The sequence below is a fragment of the Salmo salar genome, chromosome 24 (assembly GCF_965601325.2).
Source record: "Salmo salar chromosome 24, fSalSal1, whole genome shotgun sequence".
In the NCBI taxonomy this organism is placed as follows: Eukaryota; Metazoa; Chordata; class Actinopteri; order Salmoniformes; family Salmonidae; genus Salmo; species Salmo salar.
In genome coordinates, this window is record NC_138314.1 from 50,007,243 (window position 1) to 50,030,359 (window position 23,117).

Sequence of the window (23,117 nt, forward strand, 5' to 3'; positions counted from 1 at the left end):
ATAATTTAAGATCCGTGCTCCCAAATTATTACCAACACATCGACTGTCTTACTCGTGGAAATTCTACTCTTGACCATTGCTACACGCCTTTTGGACACGGGGTATAAGGCCCTCTCTCGTCCTCCTTTTGGCAAATCCGACCATGACTCCATCTTGCTTCTCCCTGCCTACAACACAAAGACTCAAGAGGGAAGTGCTGGTGGTCAGATCTGTACAGCGTTCGTCCGACCAATCAGAATTCTGGCTCTATTACTGTTTTGATCACGTGGACTGAAATAAGTTCCTGGTCGCCTCAGGAGATTATCATCAATGAATACGCCGACTCGTCACCAGATGAAATTAAAATGGCGGCGGAAGAAATGGCAGCAGTCTTACGGGCGCCCAACCAATTGTGCTACTATGTGGTTATTTTCACGTTATTTGTAACTTATTTTGTACATAATATTTCTGCAACTGTATCTTACTGCAAAAAACAGCTTCTGGATATCAGGACAGCGATCACTCACTTTGGATTAGACAAAGATGTTTTCTTCAATAAGCAGGACACACAGGACATTCTCCAAACACCCGACAAGGCCAACATCCCAGTTATTTGCAAGAGGAAGAGATGCAGGCACAGAGGACACCGAGCGGGATGCCTCGTTAGGATCCAGAGAAGGCGAGTGGGAAAGCTGCCGTTACCGTCAATATTACTCGCTAACGTGCAATCATTGGACAATGATTTAGACGAGGTATGATCACGAATATCCTACCAACGGGACATCACAAACTGTAATATCCTATGTTTCATGGAATCGTGGCTGAATGATGACATGGATATTCAGCTAGCGGGATATACGCTGCACCGGCAGGATAGAACAGCACACTCCGGTAAGACGAGGGGGGGCGGTCTGTGCATATTTGCATATTTGTAAACAACAGCTGGTGCACGAAATCTAAGGAAGTCTCTAGATTTTGCTCGCCTGAAGTAGATTATATTGTGATAAATTGCAGACCACACTACTTGCCTAGAGAGTTTTCAGCTATACTTTTTGTGGCTGTTTATTTACCGCCACAGACAGATGCTGGCACTAAGACCGCACTCAGTCAGCTGTATAAGGAAATAAGCAAACAGGAAACCACTCACCCAGAGGCGGCGCTCCTAGTGGCCGGAGACTTTAATGCAGGGAAACTTAAATCAGTTCTACCTAATTTCTATCAACATGTTAAATGTGCAACCAGAGGGAAAACAAATTCTAGATCACCTGTACTCCTCACACAGAGACGCGTACAAAGCTCTCCCTGGCCCTCCATTTGGTAAATCTGACCACAACTCTATCCTCCTGATTCCTGCTTACAAGCAAAAACTAAAGCAGGAAGCACTAGTGACTCGGTCTATAAAAAAGTGGTCAGATGAAGCAGATGCCAAACTACAGGACTGTTTTGCTATCACAGACTGGAACATGTTCCGGGATTCTTCTGATGGCATTGAGGAGTACACCACATCAGTCACTGGCTTCATCAATAAGTGCATTGAGGACGTCGTCTCCACAGTGACTACGTACATACCCCAACCAGAAGCCATGGATTACAGGCAACATTCACACTGAGCTAAAGGGTAGAGCTGCCGCTTTCAAGGTGCGGGACTCTAACCCGGAAGCTTACAAGACATCCTGCTATGCCCTGCGACGAACCATCAAACAGGAAAAGCGTCAATACGGGGCTAAGATCGAATCATACTACACCGGCTCAAACGCTCGTCTTATGTGGCAGGGCTTGCAAACTATTACAGACTACAAAGGGAAGCACAGCCATGAGATGCCCAGTGACACGAGCCTACCAGACGAGCGAAATCACTTCTATGCTCGCTTCAAGGCAAGCAACACTGAGGCATGCATGAGAGCATCAGCTGTTCCGGACGACTGTGTGATCACGCTCTCCGTAGCCGACGTGAATAAGACCTTTAAACAGGTCAACATACACAAGGCTGCAGGGCCAGACGGATTACCAGGACGTGTGCTCCGGGCATGTGCTGACCAACTGGCAGGTGTCTTCACTGACATTTTCATGTCCCTGTTTGAGTCTGTAATACCAACATGTTTCAAGCAGACCACCATAGTCCCTGTGCCCAAGAACACGAAGGCAACCTGCCTAAATGACTACAGACCCGTAGCCCTCTCATCCGTAGCCATGAAGTGCTTTGAAAGGCTGGTAGCTCACATCAACACCATTATCCCAGAAACCCTAGACCCACTCCAATTTGCATACCGTCCAAACATATCCACAGATGTTGCAATCTCTATTGCACTCTACACTGCCCTTTCCCACCTGGACAAAAGGAAGACCTATGTGAGAATGCTATTCATTGACTACATCTCAGCGTTCATCACCATAGTGCCCTCAAAGCTCATCAATAAGCTAAGGATCCTGGGACAAAACACCTTCCTCTGCAACTGGATCCTGGAGTTCCTGACGGGCCGCCTTCAGGTGGTGAGGGTAGGTAGCAACACATCTGCCAGCTGATCCTCAACACTGGAGCCCCCCAGTCCCCTCCTGTACTCCCTGTTAACCCACGACTCCAACACCATCATTAAGTTTGCAGACGACACAACAGTGGTAGGCCTGATCAACGATGAGACAACCTATAGGGAGGACGTCAGAGACCTGGCCGGTGCCAGAATAACAACCTCTCCTTCAACGTAACCAAGACTAAGGAGATGATTGGAAACCGAAGAGCGAGCACGCCCCCATTCTCAATGCCCTGGCTGAGGGAAGGATGTTCTCACCAAAGATTTGACGGTACATGGCCCCGTCAATCGTCCCTTTGATGCGGTGAAGTTGTCCTGTTCCCTTAGCAGAAAAACACCCCCAAAGCATAATGTTTCCACCTCCATGTTTGACGGTGGGGATGGTGTTCTTGGGGTCATAGGCAGCATTCCTCCTCCTCCAAACACGGCGAGTTGAGTTGATGCTAAAGAGCTCCATTTTGGTCTCATCTAACCACAACACTTTCACCAGTTGTCCTCTGAATCATTCAGATGTTCATTGGCAAACTTCAAACGGGCATGTATATGTGCTTTCTTGAGCAGGGGGACCTTGCGGGCGCTGCAGGATTTCAGTCCTTCACGGCGTAGTGTGTTACCAATTGTTTTCTTGGTGACTATGGTCCCAGCTGCCTTGAGATCATTGACAAGATCCTCCCGTGTAGTTCTGGGCTGATTCCTCACCGTTCTCATGATCATTGCAACCCCACAGGTGAGATCTTGCATGGAGCCCCAGGCTGAGGGGTATTGACAGTTCTTTTGTGTTTCTTCCATTTGCGAATAATCGCACCAAATGTCACCTTCTCACCAAGCTGCTTGGCGATGGTCTTGTAGCCCATTCCAGCCTTGTGTAGGTCTACAATCTTGTCCCTGACATCCTTGGAGAGCTCTTTGGTCTTGGCCATGGTGGAGAGTTTGGAATCTGATTGATTGCTTCTGTGGACAGGTGTTTTTTTACAGGTAACAAGCTGTGGTTAGGAGCATTCCCTTTAAGAGTGTGCTCCTAATCTCAGCTCGTTATCTGTATAAAAGACACCTGGGAGCCAGAAATCTTTCTGATTGAGAGGGGGTCAAATACTTATTTCCCTCATTAAAATGCAAATCAATTTATAACATTTTTGACATGTGTTTTTCTGGATTTTTTTGTTGTTATTCTGTCTCTCACTGTTCAAATAAACCTACCATTAAAATTATAGACTGATCCTTTCTTTATCAGTGGGCAAACGTACAATATCAGCAGGGGATCAAATACTTTTCCCCCCCACTGTATATAGTATAATTATTCTATAGTTTTATTACCATTTGTAATTTTTTCATTTCACTAGTCCTGTATGTTGGAGCTCAGGAACCTAAAAGTTTCACTGTACCCTGCAATCACACCTGCATCCCTGTACATGTGACTATTAAACCCTCTGAATCTGATTATAATGATGTAAGTGTGACAGGTTTATAAGCTAGTGATTTCTGTACATTCAGGATGCTTAGAAATGCCCTGTCAGGATGATCTTAGCATTGGTGTTGTGTGGTACTGTTGGCCTAACGTTCCCTCTACCTACCCCCTCAGCCAAGAAGTCGTTCCTGGGGCAGAACAAGTCTTTCTGGGGGGCCTTAGAGCTGGTGGAGAAACTCACCCCCGAGGCAGGAGAGATCACCGCCAGCGTCAAAGACCTGCCAGGACTCAAGTAAGACCTTCGCCTGTCTGACGCCGTCCCTAATGTCCTGTTCCCGTCTGTCTGACGCCGTCCCTAATGTCCTGTTCCCGTCTGTCTGACGCCGTCCCTAATGTCCTGTTCCCGTCTGTCTGACCCCGTCCCTAATGTCCTGTTCCCGTCTGTCTGACGCCGTCCCTAATGTCCTGTTCCCGTCTGTCTGACGCCGTCCCTAATGTCCTGTTCCCGTCTGTCTGACCCCGTCCCTAATGTCCTGTTCCCGTCTGTCTGACGCCGTCCCTAATGTCCTGTTCCCGTCTGTCTGACGTCGTCCCTAATGTCCTGTTCCCGTCTGTCTGACGCCGTCCCTAATGTCCTGTTCCCGTCTGTCTGACGCCGTCCCTAATGTCCTGTTCCCGTCTGTCTGACCCCGTCCCTAATGTCCTGTTCCCGTCTGTCTGACGCCGTCCCTAATGTCCTGTTCCCGTCTGTCTGACCCCGTCCCTAATGTCCTGTTCCCGTCTGTCTGACGCCGTCCCTAATGTCCTGTTCCCGTCTGTCTGACGTCGTCCCTAATGTCCTGTTCCCGTCTGTCTGACGCCGTCCCTAATGTCCTGTTCCCGTCTGTCTGACGCCGTCCCTAATGTCCTGTTCCCGTCTGTCTGACGCCGTCCCTAATGTCCTGTTCCCGTCTGTCTGACGCCGTCCCTAATGTCCTGTTCCCGTCTGTCTGACCCCGTCCCTAATGTCCTGTTCCCGTCTGTCTGACGCCGTCCCTAATGTCCTGTTCCCGTCTGTCTGACGCCGTCCCTAATGTCCTGTTCCCGTCTGTCTGACCCCGTCCTCCCTAATGTCCTGTTCCCGTCTGTCTGACGCCGTCCCTAATGTCCTGTTCCCGTCTGTCTGACGCCGTCCCTAATGTCCTGTTCCCGTCTGTCTGACCCCGTCCTCCCTAATGTCCTGTTCCCGTCTGTCTGACGCCGTCCCTAATGTCCTGTTCCCGTCTGTCTGACGCCGCCTCCCTAATGTCCTGTTCCCGTCTGTCTGACGCCGTCCCTAATGTCCTGTTCCCGTCTGTCTGACGCCGTCCCTAATGTCCTGTTCCCGTCTGTCTGACCCCGTCCCTAATGTCCTGTTCCCGTCTGTCTGACGCCGTCCTCCCTAATGTCCTGTTCCCGTCTGTCTGACGCCGTCCCTAATGTCCTGTTCCCGTCTGTCTGACGCCGTCCCTAATGTCCTGTTCCCGTCTGTCTGACGCCGTCCCTAATGTCCTGTTCCCGTCTGTCTGACCCCGTCCCTAATGTCCTGTTCCCGTCTGTCTGACGCCGTCCCTAATGTCCTGTTCCCGTCTGTCTGACGCCGTCCCTAATGTCCTGTTCCCGTCTGTCTGACCCCGTCCCTAATGTCCTGTTCCCGTCTGTCTGACCCCGTCCTCCCTAATGTCCTGTTCCCGTCTGTCTGACCCCGTCCCTAATGTCCTGTTCCCGTCTGTCTGACCCCGTCCCTAATGTCCTGTTCCCGTCTGTCTGACCCCGTCCCTAATGTCCTGTTCCCGTCTGTCTGACGCCGTCCCTAATGTCCTGTTCCCGTCTGTCTGACGCCGTCCCTAATGTCCTGTTCCCGTCTGTCTGACCCCGTCCCTAATGTCCTGTTCCCGTCTGTCTGACCCCGTCCTCCCTAATGTCCTGTTCCCGTCTGTCTGACCCCGTCCCTAATGTCCTGTTCCCGTCTGTCTGACGCCGTCCCTAATGTCCTGTTCCCGTCTGTCTGACCCCGTCCCTAATGTCCTGTTCCCGTCTGTCTGACGCCGTCCCTAATGTCCTGTTCCCGTCTGTCTGACCCCGTCCCTAATGTCCTGTTCCCGTCTGTCTGACGCCGTCCCTAATGTCCTGTTCCCGTCTGTCTGACGCCGTCCCTAATGTCCTGTTCCCGTCTGTCTGACGCCGTCCCTAATGTCCTGTTCCCGTCTGTCTGACCCCGTCCCTAATGTCCTGTTCCCGTCTGTCTGACCCCGTCCCTAATGTCCTGTTCCCGTCTGTCTGACGCCGTCCCTAATGTCCTGTTCCCGTCTGTCTGACCCCGTCCCTAATGTCCTGTTCCCGTCTGTCTGACCCCGCCTCCCTAATGTCCTGTTCCCGTCTGTCTGACGCCGTCCCTAATGTCCTGTTCCCGTCTGTCTGACGCCGTCCCTAATGTCCTGTTCCCGTCTGTCTGACGCCGTCCCTAATGTCCTGTTCCCGTCTGTCTGACGCCGTCCCTAATGTCCTGTTCCCGTCTGTCTGACCCCGTCCCTAATGTCCTGTTCCCGTCTGTCTGACGCCGTCCCTAATGTCCTGTTCCCGTCTGTCTGACGCCGTCCCTAATGTCCTGTTCCCGTCTGTCTGACGCCGTCCCTAATGTCCTGTTCCCGTCTGTCTGACGCCGTCCCTAATGTCCTGTTCCCGTCTGTCTGACGCCGTCCCTAATGTCCTGTTCCCGTCTGTCTGACGCCGTCCCTAATGTCCTGTTCCCGTCTGTCTGACGCCGTCCCTAATGTCCTGTTCCCGTCTGTCTGACCCCGTCCCTAATGTCCTGTTCCCGTCTGTCTGACGCCGTCCCTAATGTCCTGTTCCCGTCTGTCTGACGCCGTCCCTAATGTCCTGTTCCCGTCTGTCTGACGCCGTCCCTAATGTCCTGTTCCCGTCTGTCTGACGCCGTCCCTAATGTCCTGTTCCCGTCTGTCTGACCCCGTCCCTAATGTCCTGTTCCCGTCTGTCTGACGCCGTCCCTAATGTCCTGTTCCCGTCTGTCTGACCCCGTCCCTAATGTCCTGTTCCCGTCTGTCTGACCCCGTCCCTAATGTCCTGTTCCCGTCTGTCTGACCCCGTCCCTAATGTCCTGTTCCCGTCTGTCTGACCCCGTCCCTAATGTCCTGTTCCCGTCTGTCTGACGCCGTCCCTAATGTCCTGTTCCCGTCTGTCTGACGCCGTCCCTAATGTCCTGTTCCCGTCTGTCTGACGCCGTCCCTAATGTCCTGTTCCCGTCTGTCTGACGCCGTCCCTAATGTCCTGTTCCCGTCTGTCTGACCCCGTCCCTAATGTCCTGTTCCCGTCTGTCTGACCCCGTCCTCCCTAATGTCCTGTTCCCGTCTGTCTGACGCCGTCCCTAATGTCCTGTTCCCGTCTGTCTGACGCCGTCCCTAATGTCCTGTTCCCGTCTGTCTGACGCCGTCCCCTAATGTCCTGTTCCCGTCTGTCTGACGCCGTCCCTAATGTCCTGTTCCCGTCTGTCTGACGCCGTCCCTAATGTCCTGTTCCCGTCTGTCTGACCCCGTCCCTAATGTCCTGTTCCCGTCTGTCTGACGCCGTCCCTAATGTCCTGTTCCCGTCTGTCTGACGCCGTCCCTAATGTCCTGTTCCCGTCTGTCTGACGCCGTCCCTAATGTCCTGTTCCCGTCTGTCTGACGCCGTCCCTAATGTCCTGTTCCCGTCTGTCTGACGCCGTCCCTAATGTCCTGTTCCCGTCTGTCTGACCCCGTCCCTAATGTCCTGTTCCCGTCTGTCTGACCCCGTCCTCCCTAATGTCCTGTTCCCGTCTGTCTGACGCCGTCCCTAATGTCCTGTTCCCGTCTGTCTGACCCCGTCCCTAATGTCCTGTTCCCGTCTGTCTGACGCCGTCCCTAATGTCCTGTTCCCGTCTGTCTGACCCCGTCCCTAATGTCCTGTTCCCGTCTGTCTGACGCCGTCCCTAATGTCCTGTTCCCGTCTGTCTGACCCCGTCCCTAATGTCCTGTTCCCGTCTGTCTGACGCCGTCCCTAATGTCCTGTTCCCGTCTGTCTGACGCCGTCCCTAATGTCCTGTTCCCGTCTGTCTGACGCCGTCCCTAATGTCCTGTTCCCGTCTGTCTGACGCCGTCCCTAATGTCCTGTTCCCGTCTGTCTGACCCCGTCCCTAATGTCCTGTTCCCGTCTGTCTGACGCCGTCCCTAATGTCCTGTTCCCGTCTGTCTGACCCCGTCCCTAATGTCCTGTTCCCGTCTGTCTGACGCCGTCCCTAATGTCCTGTTCCCGTCTGTCTGACGCCGTCCCTAATGTCCTGTTCCCGTCTGTCTGACCCCGTCCCTAATGTCCTGTTCCCGTCTGTCTGACGCCGTCCCTAATGTCCTGTTCCCGTCTGTCTGACCCCGTCCTCCTAATGTCCTGTTCCCGTCTGTCTGACGCCGTCCCTAATGTCCTGTTCCCGTCTGTCTGACCCCGTCCCTAATGTCCTGTTCCCGTCTGTCTGACGCCGTCCCTAATGTCCTGTTCCCGTCTGTCTGACGCCGTCCCTAATGTCCTGTTCCCGTCTGTCTGACGCTGTCCCTAATGTCCTGTTCCCGTCTGTCTGACGCCGTCCTCCCTAATGTCCTGTTCCCGTCTGTCTGACCCCGTCCTCCCTAATGTCCTGTTCCCGTCTGTCTGACGCCGTCCCTAATGTCCTGTTCCCGTCTGTCTGACCCCGTCCCTAATGTCCTGTTCCCGTCTGTCTGACCCCGTCCCTAATGTCCTGATGCAACACCATTCCTCCATCAGAAATTACATCCTATGTTTTGTTGATGATGGTGGAAATATAGGGTTGAGATGTGGTGATACAAGTTTTGTTTTACTATCCTTGTAGAGACTAAACAATTGATTCCCATTAAAAATCCTATTTTACCCTAATTCTAAACCTAACGCCTGAAAATATCCCCAATTGTCCTCGTTTTACTGTCCGTGTGAGGACGTCTGGTAAAACCAGAAACACACGCACACACCCTTTAACCCTCTACAGTCTAAGCTGTTGGGGGGGGGGTCTTTAACTCTCTACAGTCTAAGCTGTTGGGGGGGGGGTTCTTTAACTCTCTACAGTCTAAGCTGTTGGGGGGGGGGTCTTTAACTCTCTACAGTCTAAGCTGTTGGGGGGGGGGGGGTTCTTTAACCCTCTACAGTCTAAGCTGTTGGGGGGGGGGGGGTTCTTTAACCCTCTACAGTCTAAGCTGTTGGGGGGGGGGGTTCTTTAACCCTCTACAGTCTAAGCTGTTGGGGGGGGGGGTTCTTTAACTCTCTACAGTCTAAGCTGTTGGGGGGGGGGGTTCTTTAACCCTCTACAGTCTAAGCTGTTGGGGGGGGGTCTTTAACTCTCTACAGTCTAAGCTGTTGGGGGGGGGGGGTTCTTTAACCCTCTACAGTCTAAGCTGTTGGGGGGGGGGTCTTTAACTCTCTACAGTCTAAGCTGTTGGGGGGGGGGGTTCTTTAACCCTCTACAGTCTAAGCTGTTGGGGGGGGGGGGGTTCTTTAACTCTCTACAGTCTAAGCTGTTGGGGGGGGGTTCTATAACCCTCTACAGTCTAAGCTGTTGGGGGGGGGGGGGGTTCTTTAACCCTCTACAGTCTAAGCTGTTGGGGGGGTTCTTTAACCCTCTACAGTCTAAGCTGTTGGGGGGGGGTCTTTAACCCTCTACAGTCTAAGCTGTTGGGGGGGGGGGGGGGGGTTCTTTAACTCTCTACAGTCTAAGCTGTTGGGAGGGGGTCTTTAACTCTCTACAGTCTAAGCTGTTGGGGGGGGGTTCTTTAACTCTCTACAGTCTAAGCTGTTGGGGGGGGGGGGTTCTTTAACTCTCTACAGTCTAAGCTGTTGGGGGGGGGGGTTCTTTAACTCTCTACAGTCTAAGCTGTTGGGGGGGGGGTCTTTAACCCTCTACAGTCTAAGCTGTTGGGGGGGGGGGGGTTCTTTAACCCTCTACAGTCTAAGCTGTTGGGGGGGGGTTCTTTAACTCTCTACAGTCTAAGCTGTTGGGGGGGGGGGGTCTTTAACTCTCTACAGTCTAAGCTGTTGGGGGGGGGTTCTTTAACTCTCTACAGTCTAAGCTGTTGGGGGGGGGGGGTTCTTTAACCCTTTACAGTCTAAGCTGTTGGGGGGGGGGGGGGGGTTCTTTAACCCTCTACAGTCTAAGCTGTTGGGGGGGGGTTCTTTAACTCTCTACAGTCTAAGCTGTTGGGGGGGGTTCTTTAACCCTCTACAGTCTAAGCTGTTGGGGGGGGGGGGTCTTTAACCCTCTACAGTCTAAGCTGTTGGGGGGGGGGTCTTTAACTCTCTACAGTCTAAGCTGTTGGGGGGGGGTTCTTTAACTCTCTACAGTCTAAGCTGTTGGGGGGGGGGGGGTTCTTTAACCCTCTACAGTCTAAGCTGTTGGGGGGGGGTTCTTTAACCCTCTACAGTCTAAGCTGTTGGGGGGGGGGGTCTTTAACCCTCTACAGTCTAAGCTGTTGGGGGGGGGGGGGGTTCTTTAACCCTCTACAGTCTAAGCTGTTGGGGGGGGGTCTTTAACTCTCTACAGTCTAAGCTGTTGGGGGGGGTTCTTTAACCCTCTACAGTCTAAGCTGTTGGGGGGGGGGGGGGGGGTTCTTTAACCCTCTACAGTCTAAGCTGTTGGGGGGGGGGGTTCTTTAACCCTCTACATTTTAAGCTGTTGGGGGGGGGGGGGGGCGGTTCTTTAACCCTCTACAGTCTAAGCTGTTGGGGGGGGGGGGGTTCTTTAACTCTCTACAGTCTAAGCTGTTGGGGGGGGGTTCTTTAACCGTCTACAGTCTAAGCTGTTGGGGGGGGGTTCTTTAACCCTCTACAGTCTAAGCTGTTGGGGGGGGGGGGGTTCTTTAACCCTCTACAGTCTAAGCTGTTGGGGGGGGTTCTTTAACCCTCTACAGTCTAAGCTGTTGGGGGGGGGGGGTTCTTTAACCCTCTACAGTCTAAGCTGTTGGGGGGGGGGGGGTTCTTTAACCCTCTACAGTCTAAGCTGTTGGGGGGGCGGGGGTCTTTAACCCTCTACAGTCTAAGCTGTTGGGGGGGGGGGGTTCTTTAACCCTCTACAGTCTAAGCTGTTGGGGGGGGGGGGGTTCTTTAACCCTCTACAGTCTAAGCTGTTGGGGGGGGGGGGTCTTTAACCCTCTACAGTCTAAGCTGTTGGGGGGGGGGGGTTCTTTAACCCTCTACAGTCTAAGCTGTTGGGGGGGCGGGGGTCTTTAACCCTCTACAGTCTAAGCTGTTGGGGGGGGGGGGTTCTTTAACCCTCTACAGTCTAAGCTGTTGGGGGGGGGGTTCTTTAACCCTCTACAGTCTAAGCTGTTGGGGGGGGGTTCTTTAACCCTCTACAGTCTAAGCTGTTGGGGGGGGGGGTTCTTTAACCCTCTACAGTCTAAGCTGTTGGGGGGGGGGGTTCTTTAACCCTCTACAGTCTAAGCTGTTGGGGGGGGGTTCTTTAACCCTCTACAGTCTAAGCTGTTGGGGGGGGGTTCTTTAACCCTCTACAGTCTAAGCTGTTGGGGGGGGTTCTTTAACCCTCTACAGTCTAAGCTGTTGGGGGGGGTTCTTTAACCCTCTATAGTCTAAGCTGTTGGGGGGGGGTTCTTTAATCCTCTACAGTCTAAGCTGGTGGGGGGGGGGTTCTTTAACCCTCTACAGTCTAAGCTGTTGGGGGGGGGTCTTTAACCCTCTACAGTCTAAGCTGTTGGGGGGGGGGGTTCTTTAACCCTCTACAGTCTAAGCTGTTGGGGGGGGGGGGGGTTCTTTAACCCTCTACAGTCTAAGCTGTTGGGGGGGGGTTCTTTAACCCTCTACAGTCTAAGCTGTTGGGGGGGGGGTGTTCTTTAACCCTCTACAGTCTAAGCTGTTGGGGGGGGGGTTCTTTAACCCTCTACAGTCTAAGCTGTTGGGGGGGGGTCTTTAACCCTCTACAGTCTAAGCTGTTGGGGGGGGGGTTCTTTAACCCTCTACAGTCTAAGCTGTTGGGGGGGGGGGGGGGTTCTTTAACCCTCTACAGTCTAAGCTGTTGGGGGGGGTCTTTAACCCTCTACAGTCTAAGCTGTTGGGGGGGGGGTTCTTTAACCCTCTACAGTCTAAGCTGTTGGGGGGGGGGGGGTTCTTTAACCCTCTACAGTCTAAGCTGTTGGGTGGGTTCTTTAACCCTCTACAGTCTAAGCTGTTGGGGGGGGGGGTGTTCTTTAACCCTCTACAGTCTAAGCTGTTGGGGGGGGGGGTTCTTTAACCCTCTACAGTCTAAGCTGTTGGGGGGGGGGTCTTTAACCCTCTACAGTCTAAGCTGTTGGGGGGGGGGGGGTTCTTTAACCCTCTACAGTCTAAGCTGTTGGGGGGGGGGGTTCTTTAACCCTCTACAGTCTAAGCTGTTGGGGGGGGGGGGGTTCTTTAACCCTCTACAGTCTAAGCTGTTGGGGGGGGGGGTTCTTTAACCCTCTACAGTCTAAGCTGTTGGGGGGGGGTTCTTTAACCCTCTACAGTCTAAGCTGTTGGGGGGGGGGGTTCTTTAACCCTCTACAGTCTAAGCTGTTGGGGGGGGGGGTTCTTTAACCCTCTACAGTCTAAGCTGTTGGGGGGGGGGGGTTCTTTAACCCTCTACAGTCTAAGCTGTTGGGGGGGGGGGGTCTTTAACCCTCTACAGTCTAAGCTGTTGGGGGGGGGGGGTTCTTTAACCCTCTACAGTCTAAGCTGTTGGGGGGGGGGGTTCTTTAACCCCCGTCTAGCGGGGGGGGGGTCTTTAACCCTCTACAGTCTAAGCTGTTGGGGGGGGGCCCCCCAGTCTAAGCTGTTGGGGGGGGGGGGTCTTTAACCCTCTACAGTCTAAGCTGTTGGGGGGGGGTTCTTTAACCCTCTACAGTCTAAGCTGTTGGGGGGGGGGTTCTTTAACCCTCTACAGTCTAAGCTGTTGGGGGGGGGGGTTCTTTAACCCTCTACAGTCTAAGCTGTTGGGGGGGGGGGGGGGTTCTTTAACCCTCTACAGTCTAAGCTGTTGGGGGGGGGGGGTCTTTAACCCTCTACAGTCTAAGCTATTGGGGGGGGGGGTCTTTAACCCTCTACAGTCTAAGCTGTTGGGGGGGGGTTCTAAACTGAAATGGATTTGTTGTAAGATGGGCGTATCATGGATCATTTAAGTTTAAGACCCCTTAAGGTATAAACATGTTTTTTGGGGGGGGATGATACATATTTGGCATTACTGCTCTTAGCCAATGAAACACATTGAATAACAGATTCACTACATGGAACGACAGATGGTCATTTAAATCAAATCTGAAGGAAGTTTGTTCTGAAGTGTCTGTCCTCTGAGAGATAGAAGAGAGATCAGGAAACATCATTATCCCTTTATTTTAGGCACTGAACTATAACCATATATACTTCCAATCATTCTATTAAAACCAGAACCTTGATGAGTCCTGGGGGTGGGGTCGTAGAGCAAAGAGGAGGATCTCTTTCAAGAGTGGTCATAAGAGGCCAAACCGTTGAAAATCTACAGACGTTTTTTAGGAGAAGACCCATTTTCAGGACGTCTCCTGGTCTGACAAACAGCGCTGTAGCTCTGCCACCTTCCACAGCAGATGCTGAAGGGCGACATCGGCGGGTTGCGGTGGATTGAGACATAGCCCATGCCAAACAATGTTTCTCTAGCTTAAACTGACTGATTTAGATTGGGGATTTTTGTTATGTTAATTTCGGGGGGGTGCGGTAATTGTAGGGTTTTGAAACCTCCTGTGCTCCTTTGAGATCCGTCACTGAGATCTCTTCTCCGATCCACGGTAGACAACATAATGGGCAGCTGGGCGTTTTTATACAGGACCCTCCCAAAGCATGATGGGATGTTTTAAATGCTTAATTAAGTCAGGAACCACACCTGTGTGGAAGCTCCAGCTTTCAATAAACTTTTTATCCCTCGTTTACTCTCGTGTTTCCTTTATTTTGGCGGTTACCTGTATATCTACTCTCCCGAGTGGCGCAGCGGTCTAAGGCACTGCATCTCAGTGCTAAAAGGCGTCGCTACAGTCCCTGGTTCGAATCCAGGCTATATCACATCCGGCCGTGATTGGGAGTCCCATAGGACGGCGCGCAATTGGCCCAGCGTCGTCCGGGGTAGGCCGTCATTGTAAATAAGAATTTGTTCGTAACTGACTTGCCTGGTTAAATAAAGGTTCCGCTGGTGTAAGACCCCTCCAGTATCAAATCAAATGCAGGTGTAGAAGCACGCTGGCTAGGAAAAACTCCTCCAGTATTAGGTGGTAGACAAACTCCCACACGGTTCACTTGGTATCTGATTGGTCACACAGTGTGTCGTTGATACATAATTGGCCTAATCCCCTGTTCACCAGTTGAGTTATGTGATTGGTGTAACCCCCTTGTCCGTCACCAGAACCCCGTTAGGAAGAGGGCGGGCCTGGCTGCGATTGGCCCTGATGCAGAAGAAGCTGTCAGACTACATGAAGACCATCATCAACAGAAAGGACCTGCTCAGCGAGTTCTACGAGTCCAACGCTCTCATGATGGAGGAGGAAGGAGCCGTGATCGCCGGACTGCTGGTTGGGTTGAACGTCATCGATGCTAATCTCTGTATGAAGGGAGAAGACCTGGACTCACAGGTTAGTACCATAGAATATATATGTAGCCCCCAGTACGCATTTACAGTGGCCCCCAGTACACATTTACAGTGGCCCCCAGTACACATTTACAGTGGCCCCCAGTACGCATTTACAGTGGCCCCCAGTACACATTTACAGTGGCCCCCAGTACGCATTTACAGTGGCCCCCAGTACGCATTTACAGTGGCCCCCAGTACGCATTTACAGTGGCCCCCAGTACGCATTTACAGTGGCCCCCAGTACGCATTTACACTGGCCCCCAGTACGCATTTACACTGGCCCCCAGTACGCATTTACACTGGCCCCCAGTACGCATTTACAGTGGCCCCCAGTACGCATTTACAGTGGCCCCCAGTACGCATTTACAGTGGCCCCCAGTACGCATTTACAGTGGCCCCCAGTACGCATTTACAGTGGCCCCCAGTACGCATTTACAGTGGCCCCCAGTACGCATTTACAGTGGCCCCCAGTATGCATTTACAGTGGCCCCCAGTACACATTTACAGTACAGTTGAGCGTTTAACCAGCTGGTATTGTAAATAAAGTCTATTCTCTGTCTGACACAATGTTTTCATCAGTGTAGCAGCAGTTATTCTGTTATGCTCTTCAGACCGGAAGTGGTCATACGAGTAAGTCTGTGTTGTATTTCCTGTGCAGGTCGGAGTGATAGATTTCTCCATGTATCTTAAGGATGGTCAAAGCAGCAAGACGGCAGAAGGGTGCGTTCCTCTTTTAACAACGCTAGCCCCTCCCTCACCTTAACAACGCTAGCCCCTCCCTCACCTTAATAACGCTAGCCCCTCACCTTAACAACGCTAGCCCCTCCCTCACCTTAACAACGCTAGCCTCTCCCTCACCTTAACAACGCTAGCCCCTCCCTCACCTTAACAACGCTAGCCCCTCCCTCACCTTAACAACGCTAGCCCCTCCCTCACCTTAACAACGCTAGCCCCTCCCTCACCTTAACAACGCTAGCCCCTCCCTCACCTTAACAACGCTAGCCCCTCCCTCACCTTAACAACGCTAGCCCCTCCCTCACCTTAACAACGCTAGCCCCTCCCTCACCTTAACAACGCTAGCCCCTCCCTCACCTTAACAACGCTAGCCCCTCCCTCACCTTAACAACGCTAGCCCCTCCCTCACCTTAACAACGCTAGCCCCTCCCTCACCTTAACAACGCTAGCCCCTCCCTCACCTTAACAACGCTAGCCCCTCCCTCACCTTAACAACGCTAGCCCCTCCCTCACCTTAACAACGCTAGCCCCTCCCTCACCTTAAGACACTAACAGCTTACAGACGGTAGGCAATTAAGGTCACAGTTATGAAAACTTAGGACACTAAAGAGGCCTTCTACTGATTCTGAAAAACACCAAAATAAAGATGCCCAGGGTCCCTGCTCATCTGCGTGAGCGTGCCTTAGGCTGCAGATGTGGCCAGGGCAATAAATTGCAATGTCCGTACTGTGAGACGCCTAAGACAGCGCTACAGGGAGACAGGACGGACAGCTGATCGTCCTCGCAGTGGCAGACCACGTGTAACAACACCTGTACAGGATCGGTACATCCGAACATCACACCTGCGGGACAGGTACAGGATGGCAACAACAACTGCCTGAGTTACACCAGGAACGCATAATCCCTCCATCAGTGCTCAGACTGTCCGCAATAGGCTGAGAGAGGCTGGACTGAGGGCTTGTAGGCCTGTTGTAAGGCAGGTCCTCACCAGATATCACCGGCAACAACGTCGCCTATGGGCACAAACCCACCATCGCTGGACCAGACAGGACTGGCAAAAAGTGTTCTTCACTGACGAGTCGTAGTTTTGTCTCACCAGGGGTGATGGTCGGATTCGCTTTTATCGTCTAAGGAATGAGCGTTACACCGAGGCCTGTACTCTGGAGCGGGATCGATTTGGAGGTGGAGGGTCCATCATGGTCTGGGGCGGTGTGTCACAGCATCATCGGACTGAGCTTGTTGTCATTGCAGGCAATCTCAACGCTGTGCGTTACAGGGAAGACATCCTCCTCCCTCATGTGGTCCCCTTCCTGCAGGCTCATCCTGACATGACCCTCCAGCATGACAATGCCAACAGCCATACTGCTCGTTCTGTGCGTGATTTCCTGCAAGACAGGAATGTCAGTGTTCTGCCATGGCCAGCAAAGAGCCCGGATCTCAATCCCACTGAGCACATTTGGGACCTGTTGGATCGGAGGGTGAGGGCTAAGGCCATTCCCCCCAGAAATGTCCAGGAACTTGCAGGTGTCTTGGTGGAAGAGTGGGGTAACATCTCACAGCAAGAACGGGCAAATCTGGTGCCGTCCATGAGGAAGAGATGCACTGCAGTACTTAATGCAGCTGGTGGCCACACCAGATACTGACTGTCGTGCCCTCCCAGCCCTAGTGTCGTGCCCTCCCAGCCCTAGTGTCGTGCCCTCCCAGCCCTCCCAGCCCTAGTGTCGTGCCCTCCCAGCCCTAGTGTCGTGCCCTCCCAGCCCTAGTGTCGTGCCCTCCCAGCCCTAGTGTCGTGCCCTCCCCATCCCTAATGTCGTGCCCTCCCAGCCCTCCCAGCCCTAGTGTCGTGCCCTCCCAGCCCTAGTGACAAACCCTCCCAGCCCTCCCAGCCCTAGTGTCGTGGCCTCTTAGCCCTAGTGTGGTGCCCTCCCAGCCCTAGTGTGGTGCCCTCCCAGCCCTAGTGTGGTGCCCTCCCAGCCCTAGTGTGGTGCCCTCCCAGCCCTAGTGTGGTGCCCTCCCAGCCCTAGTGTCGTGCCCTCCCAGCCCTAGTGTCGGGCCCTCCAGCCCTCCCAGCCCTAGTGTCGTGCCCTCCCAGCCCTAGTGTCGTGCCCTCCCAGCCCTAGTGTCGTGCCCTCCCAGCCCTAGTGTCGTGCCCTCCCAGCCCTAGTGTCGTGCCCTCCCAGCCCTAGTGTGGTGCCCTCCCAGCCCTAGTGTGGTGCCCTCCCAGCCCTAGTGTGGTGCCCTCCCAGCCCTAGTGTGGTGCCCTCCCAGCCCTAGTGTCGTGCCCTCCCAGCCCTAGTGTCGTGCCCTCCCAGCCCTAGTGTCGTGCCCTCCCAGCCCTCCCAGCCCTAGTGTCGTGCCCTCCCAGCCCTCCCAGCCCTAGTGTCGGGCCCTCCAGCCCTCCCAGCCCTAGTGTCGGGCCCTCCCAGCCCTAGTGTCGGGCCCTCCCAGCCCTAGTGTCGGGCCCTCCCAGCCCTAGTGTCGGGCCCTCCCAGCCCTAGTGTCGGGCCCTCCCAGCCCTAGTGTCGTGCCCTCCCAGCCCTAGTGTCGTGCCCTCCCAGCCCTAGTGTCGTGCCCTCCCAGCCCTAGTGTGGTGCCCTCCCAGCCCTAGTGTCGGGCCCTCCCAGCCCTAGTGTCGTGCCCTCCCAGCCCTAGTGTCGTGCCCTCCCAGCCCTAGTGTCGTGCCCTCCCAGCCCTAGTGTCGTGCCCTCCCAGCCCTCCCAGCCCTAGTGTCGTGCCCTCCCAGCCCTAGTGTGGTGCCCTCCCAGCCCTAGTGTCGTGCCCTTCCAGCCCTAGTGTCGGGCCCTCCCAGCCCTAGTGTCGTGCCCTCCCAGCCCTAGTGTGGTGCCCTCCCAGCCCTAGTGTCGTGCCCTCCCAGCCCTAGTGTCGTGCCCTCCCAGCCCTAGTGTCGTGCCCTCCCAGCCCTCCCAGCCCTAGTGTCGTGCCCTCCCAGCCCTAGTGTGGTGCCCTCCCAGCCCTAGTGTCGTGCCCTTCCAGCCCTAGTGTCGGGCCCTCCCAGCCCTAGTGTCGTGCCCTCCCAGCCCTAGTGTCGTGCCCTCCCAGCCCTAGTGTCGTGCCCTCCCAGCCCTAGTGTCGTGCCCTCCCAGCCCTAGTGTCGTGCCCTCCCAGCCCTAGTGTCGTGCCCTCCCAGCCCTAGTGTCGTGCCCTCCCAGCCCTCCCAGCCCTAGTGTCGTGCCCTCCCAGCCCTAGTGTCGTGCCCTTCCAGCCCTCCCAGCCCTAGTGTGGTGCCCTCCCAGCCCTAGTGTGGTGCCCTCCCAGCCCTAGTGTGGTGCCCTCCCAGCCCTAGTGTGGTGCCCTCCCAGCCCTAGTGTGGTGCCCTCCCAGCCCTAGTGTGGTGCCCTCCCAGCCCTAGTGTGGTGCCCTCCCAGCCCTAGTGTGGTGCCCTCCCAGCCCTAGTGTCGTGCCCTTCCAGCCCTAGTGTCGGGCCCTCCCAGCCCTAGTGTCGTGCCCTCCCAGCCCTAGTGTCGTGCCCTCCCAGCCCTAGTGTCGGGCCCTCCCAGCCCTAGTGTCGGGCCCTCCCAGCCCTAGTGTCGTGCCCTCCCAGCCCTAGTGTCGTGCCCTCCCAGCCCTAGTGTCGGGCCCTCCCAGCCCTAGTGTCGTGCCCTCCCAGCCCTAGTGTCGGGCCCTCCCAGCCCTAGTGTCGGGCCCTCCCAGCCCTAGTGTCGTGCCCTCCCAGCCCTAGTGTCGTGCCCTCCCAGCCCTAGTGTCGTGCCCTCCCAGCCCTAGTGTCGTGCCCTCCCAGCCCTAGTGTCGTGCCCTCCCAGCCCTAGTGTCGTGCCCTCCCAGCCCTAGTGTCGTGCCCTCCCAGCCCTAGTGTCGTGCCCTTCCAGCCCTCCCAGCCCTAGTGTCGTGCCCTCCCAGCCCTAGTGTCGTGCCCTCCCAGCCCTAGTGTCGTGCCCTCCCAGCCCTAGTGTCGTGCCCTCCCAGCCCTAGTGTCGTGCCCTCCCAGCCCTAGTGTCGGGCCCTCCCAGCCCTAGTGTCGGGCCCTCCCAGCCCTAGTGTCGTGCCCTCCCAGCCCTAGTGTCGTGCCCTCCCAGCCCTAGTGTCGTGCCCTCCCAGCCCTAGTGTCGGGCCCTCCCAGCCCTAGTGTCGGGCCCTCCCAGCCCTCCCAGCCCTAGTGTCGGGCCCTCCCAGCCCTCCCAGCCCTAGTGTCGTGCCCTCCCAGCCCTAGTGTCGTGCCCTCCCAGCCCTAGTGTCGTGCCCTCCCAGCCCTAGTGTCGTGCCCTCCCAGCCCTAGTGTCGGGCCCTCCAGCCCTCCCAGCCCTAGTGTCGTGCCCTCCCAGCCCTCCCAGCCCTAGTGTCGTGCCCTCCCAGCCCTAGTGTCGTGCCCTCCCAGCCCTCCCAGCCCTAGTGTCGTGCCCTCCCAGCCCTAGTGTCGTGCCCTCCCAGCCCTAGTGTCGTGCCCTCCCAGCCCTAGTGTCGTGCCCTCCCCATCCCTAATGTCGTGCCCTCCCAGCCCTCCCAGCCCTAGTGTCGTGCCCTCCCAGCCCTAGTGACAAACCCTCCCAGCCCTCCCAGCCCTAGTGTCGTGGCCTCTTAGCCCTAGTGTGGTGCCCTCCCAGCCCTAGTGTGGTGCCCTCCCAGCCCTAGTGTGGTGCCCTCCCAGCCCTAGTGTGGTGCCCTCCCAGCCCTAGTGTCGTGCCCTCCCAGCCCTAGTGTCGTGCCCTCCCAGCCCTAGTGTCGGGCCCTCCAGCCCTCCCAGCCCTAGTGTCGTGCCCTCCCAGCCCTAGTGTCGGGCCCTCCCAGCCCTAGTGTCGTGCCCTCCCAGCCCTAGTGTCGGGCCCTCCCAGCCCTAGTGTCGTGCCCTCCCAGCCCTAGTGTCGGGCCCTCCCAGCCCTAGTGTCGGGCCCTCCAGCCCCTCCCAGCCCTAGTGTCGGGCCCTCCAGCCCTCCCAGCCCTAGTGTCGGGCCCTCCAGCCCTCCCAGCCCTAGTGTCGGGCCCTCCCAGCCCTAGTGTCGGGCCCTCCCAGCCCTAGTGTCGTGCCCTCCCAGCCCTAGTGTCGGGCCCTCCCAGCCCTAGTGTCGGGCCCTCCCAGCCCTAGTGTCGTGCCCTCCCTGCCCTAGTGTCGTGCCCTCCCAGCCCTAGTGTCGGGCCCTCCCAGCCCTAATGTGAGATGAACTGGCTTTTGCTTCCAAGTCTTTCTCAATTCTCTCCCCCCCCTTCCCCCCAGCAGGGATGGCCAGATCACAGCCATCCTGGACCAGAAGAACTATGTTGAGGAACTAAACAGACACCTCAGTGCTTCAGTCAACAACCTGCAGGCCAAAGTAGACGCTATGGAGAAGTCCAACACCAAGCTCACTGAAGAGGTTATTATTATTATTATTATTATTATTATTATTTTGTTTGATCACAGTTTGATTTAACATGCATTCTACAACTGGGTTGTGTAGAGGTTGTGTAGAGGTTGTGTAGAGGTTAACAGAACATTGTCTTAATGTCAAGTGAAATGCCTTTCTTTCAAGCTCCAAACCCAACAATGCAGTAATCAATAGCTTTGGTTGTCTGAAAGTAAATCTGGTATTTCTCCACTGGTGTGGAACATTTTACAGGTTTCTCTTGCAAAATTGATTTTTATTCTCAATGAGACAAACCTGTATAAATAAAGGTCAAATACAATCTGGCCTGGTGTGTTGTCTGTCCAGCTTGCAGTAGCCAACAACAGGATCATCACCCTACAAGAGGATGTAGAACGAGTCAAGGAGGAGAGCTCCTACCAGCTAGAGTCCAGTCGCAAGGTAAAACGGACAACCACTGTTCATTTGAAGTATTGAACCTTTATTTAACTAGGCAAGTCAGTTAAGAACAAATCCTTATTTTACAATGACGGCCTAGGAACAGTGGGTTAACTGCCTTGTTCAGGGGCAGAACGACAGATTTTTACCTTGTCAGCTCGGGGATTCGATCTAGCAACCTTTCGGTTACTGGCCCAACGCTCTAACCACTAGGCTACCTGCTGGTTACTGGCCCAACGCTCTAACCACGAGGCTACCTGCTGGTTACTGGCCCAACGCTCTAACCACTAGGCTACCTGCTGGTTACTGGCCCAACGCTCTAACCACTAGGCTACCTGCTGGTTACTGGCCCAACGCTCTAACCACTAGGCTACCTGCTGGTTACTGGCCCAACGCTCTAACCACTAGGCTACCTGCTGGTTACTGGCCCAACGCTCTAACCACTAGGCTACCTGCTGGTTACTGGCCCAACGCTCTAACCACTAGGCTACCTGCTGGTTACTGGCCCAACGCTTTAACCACTAGGCTACCTGCTGGTTACTGGCCCAACGCTCTAACCACTAGGCTACCTTCTGGTTACTGGCCCAACGCTCTAACCGCTAGGCTACCTGCTGGTTACTGGCCCAACGCTCTAACCGCTAGGCTACCTGCTGGTTACTGGCCCAACGCTCTAACCGCTAGGCTACCTGCTGGTTACTGGCCCAACGCTCTAACCGCTAGGCTACCTGCTGGTTACTGGCCCAACGCTCTAACCGCTAGGCTACCTGCTGGTTACTGGCCCAACGCTCTAACCGCTAGGCTACCTGCTGGTTACTGGCCCAACGCTCTAACCGCTAGGCTACCTGCTGGTTACTGGCCCAACGCTCTAACCGCTAGGCTACCTGCTGGTTACTGGCCCAACGCTCTAACCACTAGGTTACCTGCTGGTTACTGGCCCAACGCTCTAACCACTAGGCTACCTGCTGGTTACTGGCCCAACGCTCTAACCACTAGGCTACCTGCTGGTTACTGGCCCAACGCTCTAACCACTAGGCTACCTGCTGGTTACTGGCCCAACGCTCTAACCACTAGGCTACCTGCTGGTTACTGGCCCAACGCTCTAACCACGAGGCTACCTGCTGGTTACTGGCCCAACGCTCTAACCACTAGGCTACCTGCTGGTTACTGGCCCAACGCTCTAACCACTAGGCTACCTGCTGGTTACTGGCCCAACGCTCTAACCACTAGGCTACCTGCTGGTTACTGGCCCAACGCTCTAACCACGAGGCTACCTGCTGGTTACTGGTACAACGCTCTAACCACTAGGCTACCTGCTGGTTACTGGCCCAACGCTCTAACCACTAGGCTACCTGCTGGTTACTGGCCCAACGCTCTAACCACTAGGCTACCTGCTGGTTACTGGCCCAACGCTCTAACCACTAGGCTACCTGCTGGTTACTGGCCCAACGCTCTAACCACTAGGCTACCTGCTGGTTACTGGCCCAACGCTCTAACCACTAGGCTACCTGCTGGTTACTGGCCCAACGCTCTAACCACTAGGCTACCTGCTGGTTACTGGCCCAACGCTCTAACCACTAGGCTACCTGCTGGTTACTGTCCCAACGCTCTAACCACTAGGCTACCTGCTGGTTACTGGCCCAACGCTCTAACCACTAGGCTACCTGCTGGTTACTGGCCCAACGCTCTAACCACTAGGCTACCTGCTGGTTACTGGCCCAACGCTCTAACCACTAGGCTACCTGCTGGTTACTGGCCCAATGCTCTAACCACTAGGCTACCTGCTGGTTACTGGCCCAACGCTCTAACCACTAGGCTACCTGCTGGTTACTAGTCCAACGCTCTAACCACTAGGCTACCTGCTGGTTACTGGCCCAACGCTCTAACCACTAGGCTACCTGCTGGTTACTGGCCCAACGCTTTAACCACTAGGCTACCTGCTGGTTACTGGCCCAACGCTCTAACCACTAGGCTACCTGCTGGTTACTGGCCCAACACTCTAACCACTAGGCTACCTGCTGGTTACTAGTCCAACACTCTAACCACGAGGC

General features: G+C 55.1%; 1 protein-coding gene across 3 annotated transcripts in view; it reads left to right on the top strand.

Annotated features, from left to right (window-relative positions):
* LOC106585993 (protein RUFY3) overlaps positions 1 to 23,117 on the top strand; it is an 87,243-nt gene that overhangs the window by 25,921 nt on the left and 38,205 nt on the right. For 2 of the 3 annotated variants that reach the window (XM_082968759.1, XM_082968761.1), the window contains 5 exons: positions 4,087 to 4,204; positions 14,357 to 14,582; positions 15,240 to 15,301; positions 20,508 to 20,643; positions 20,980 to 21,072. In XM_082968759.1, the coding sequence (XP_082824885.1) occupies positions 4,087 to 4,204; positions 14,357 to 14,582; positions 15,240 to 15,301; positions 20,508 to 20,643; positions 20,980 to 21,072 (635 nt within the window). The remainder of the gene's footprint in view (positions 1 to 4,086; positions 4,205 to 14,356; positions 14,583 to 15,239; positions 15,302 to 20,507; positions 20,644 to 20,979; positions 21,073 to 23,117) is intronic. The other variant, XM_082968760.1, reaches the window with a different exon arrangement.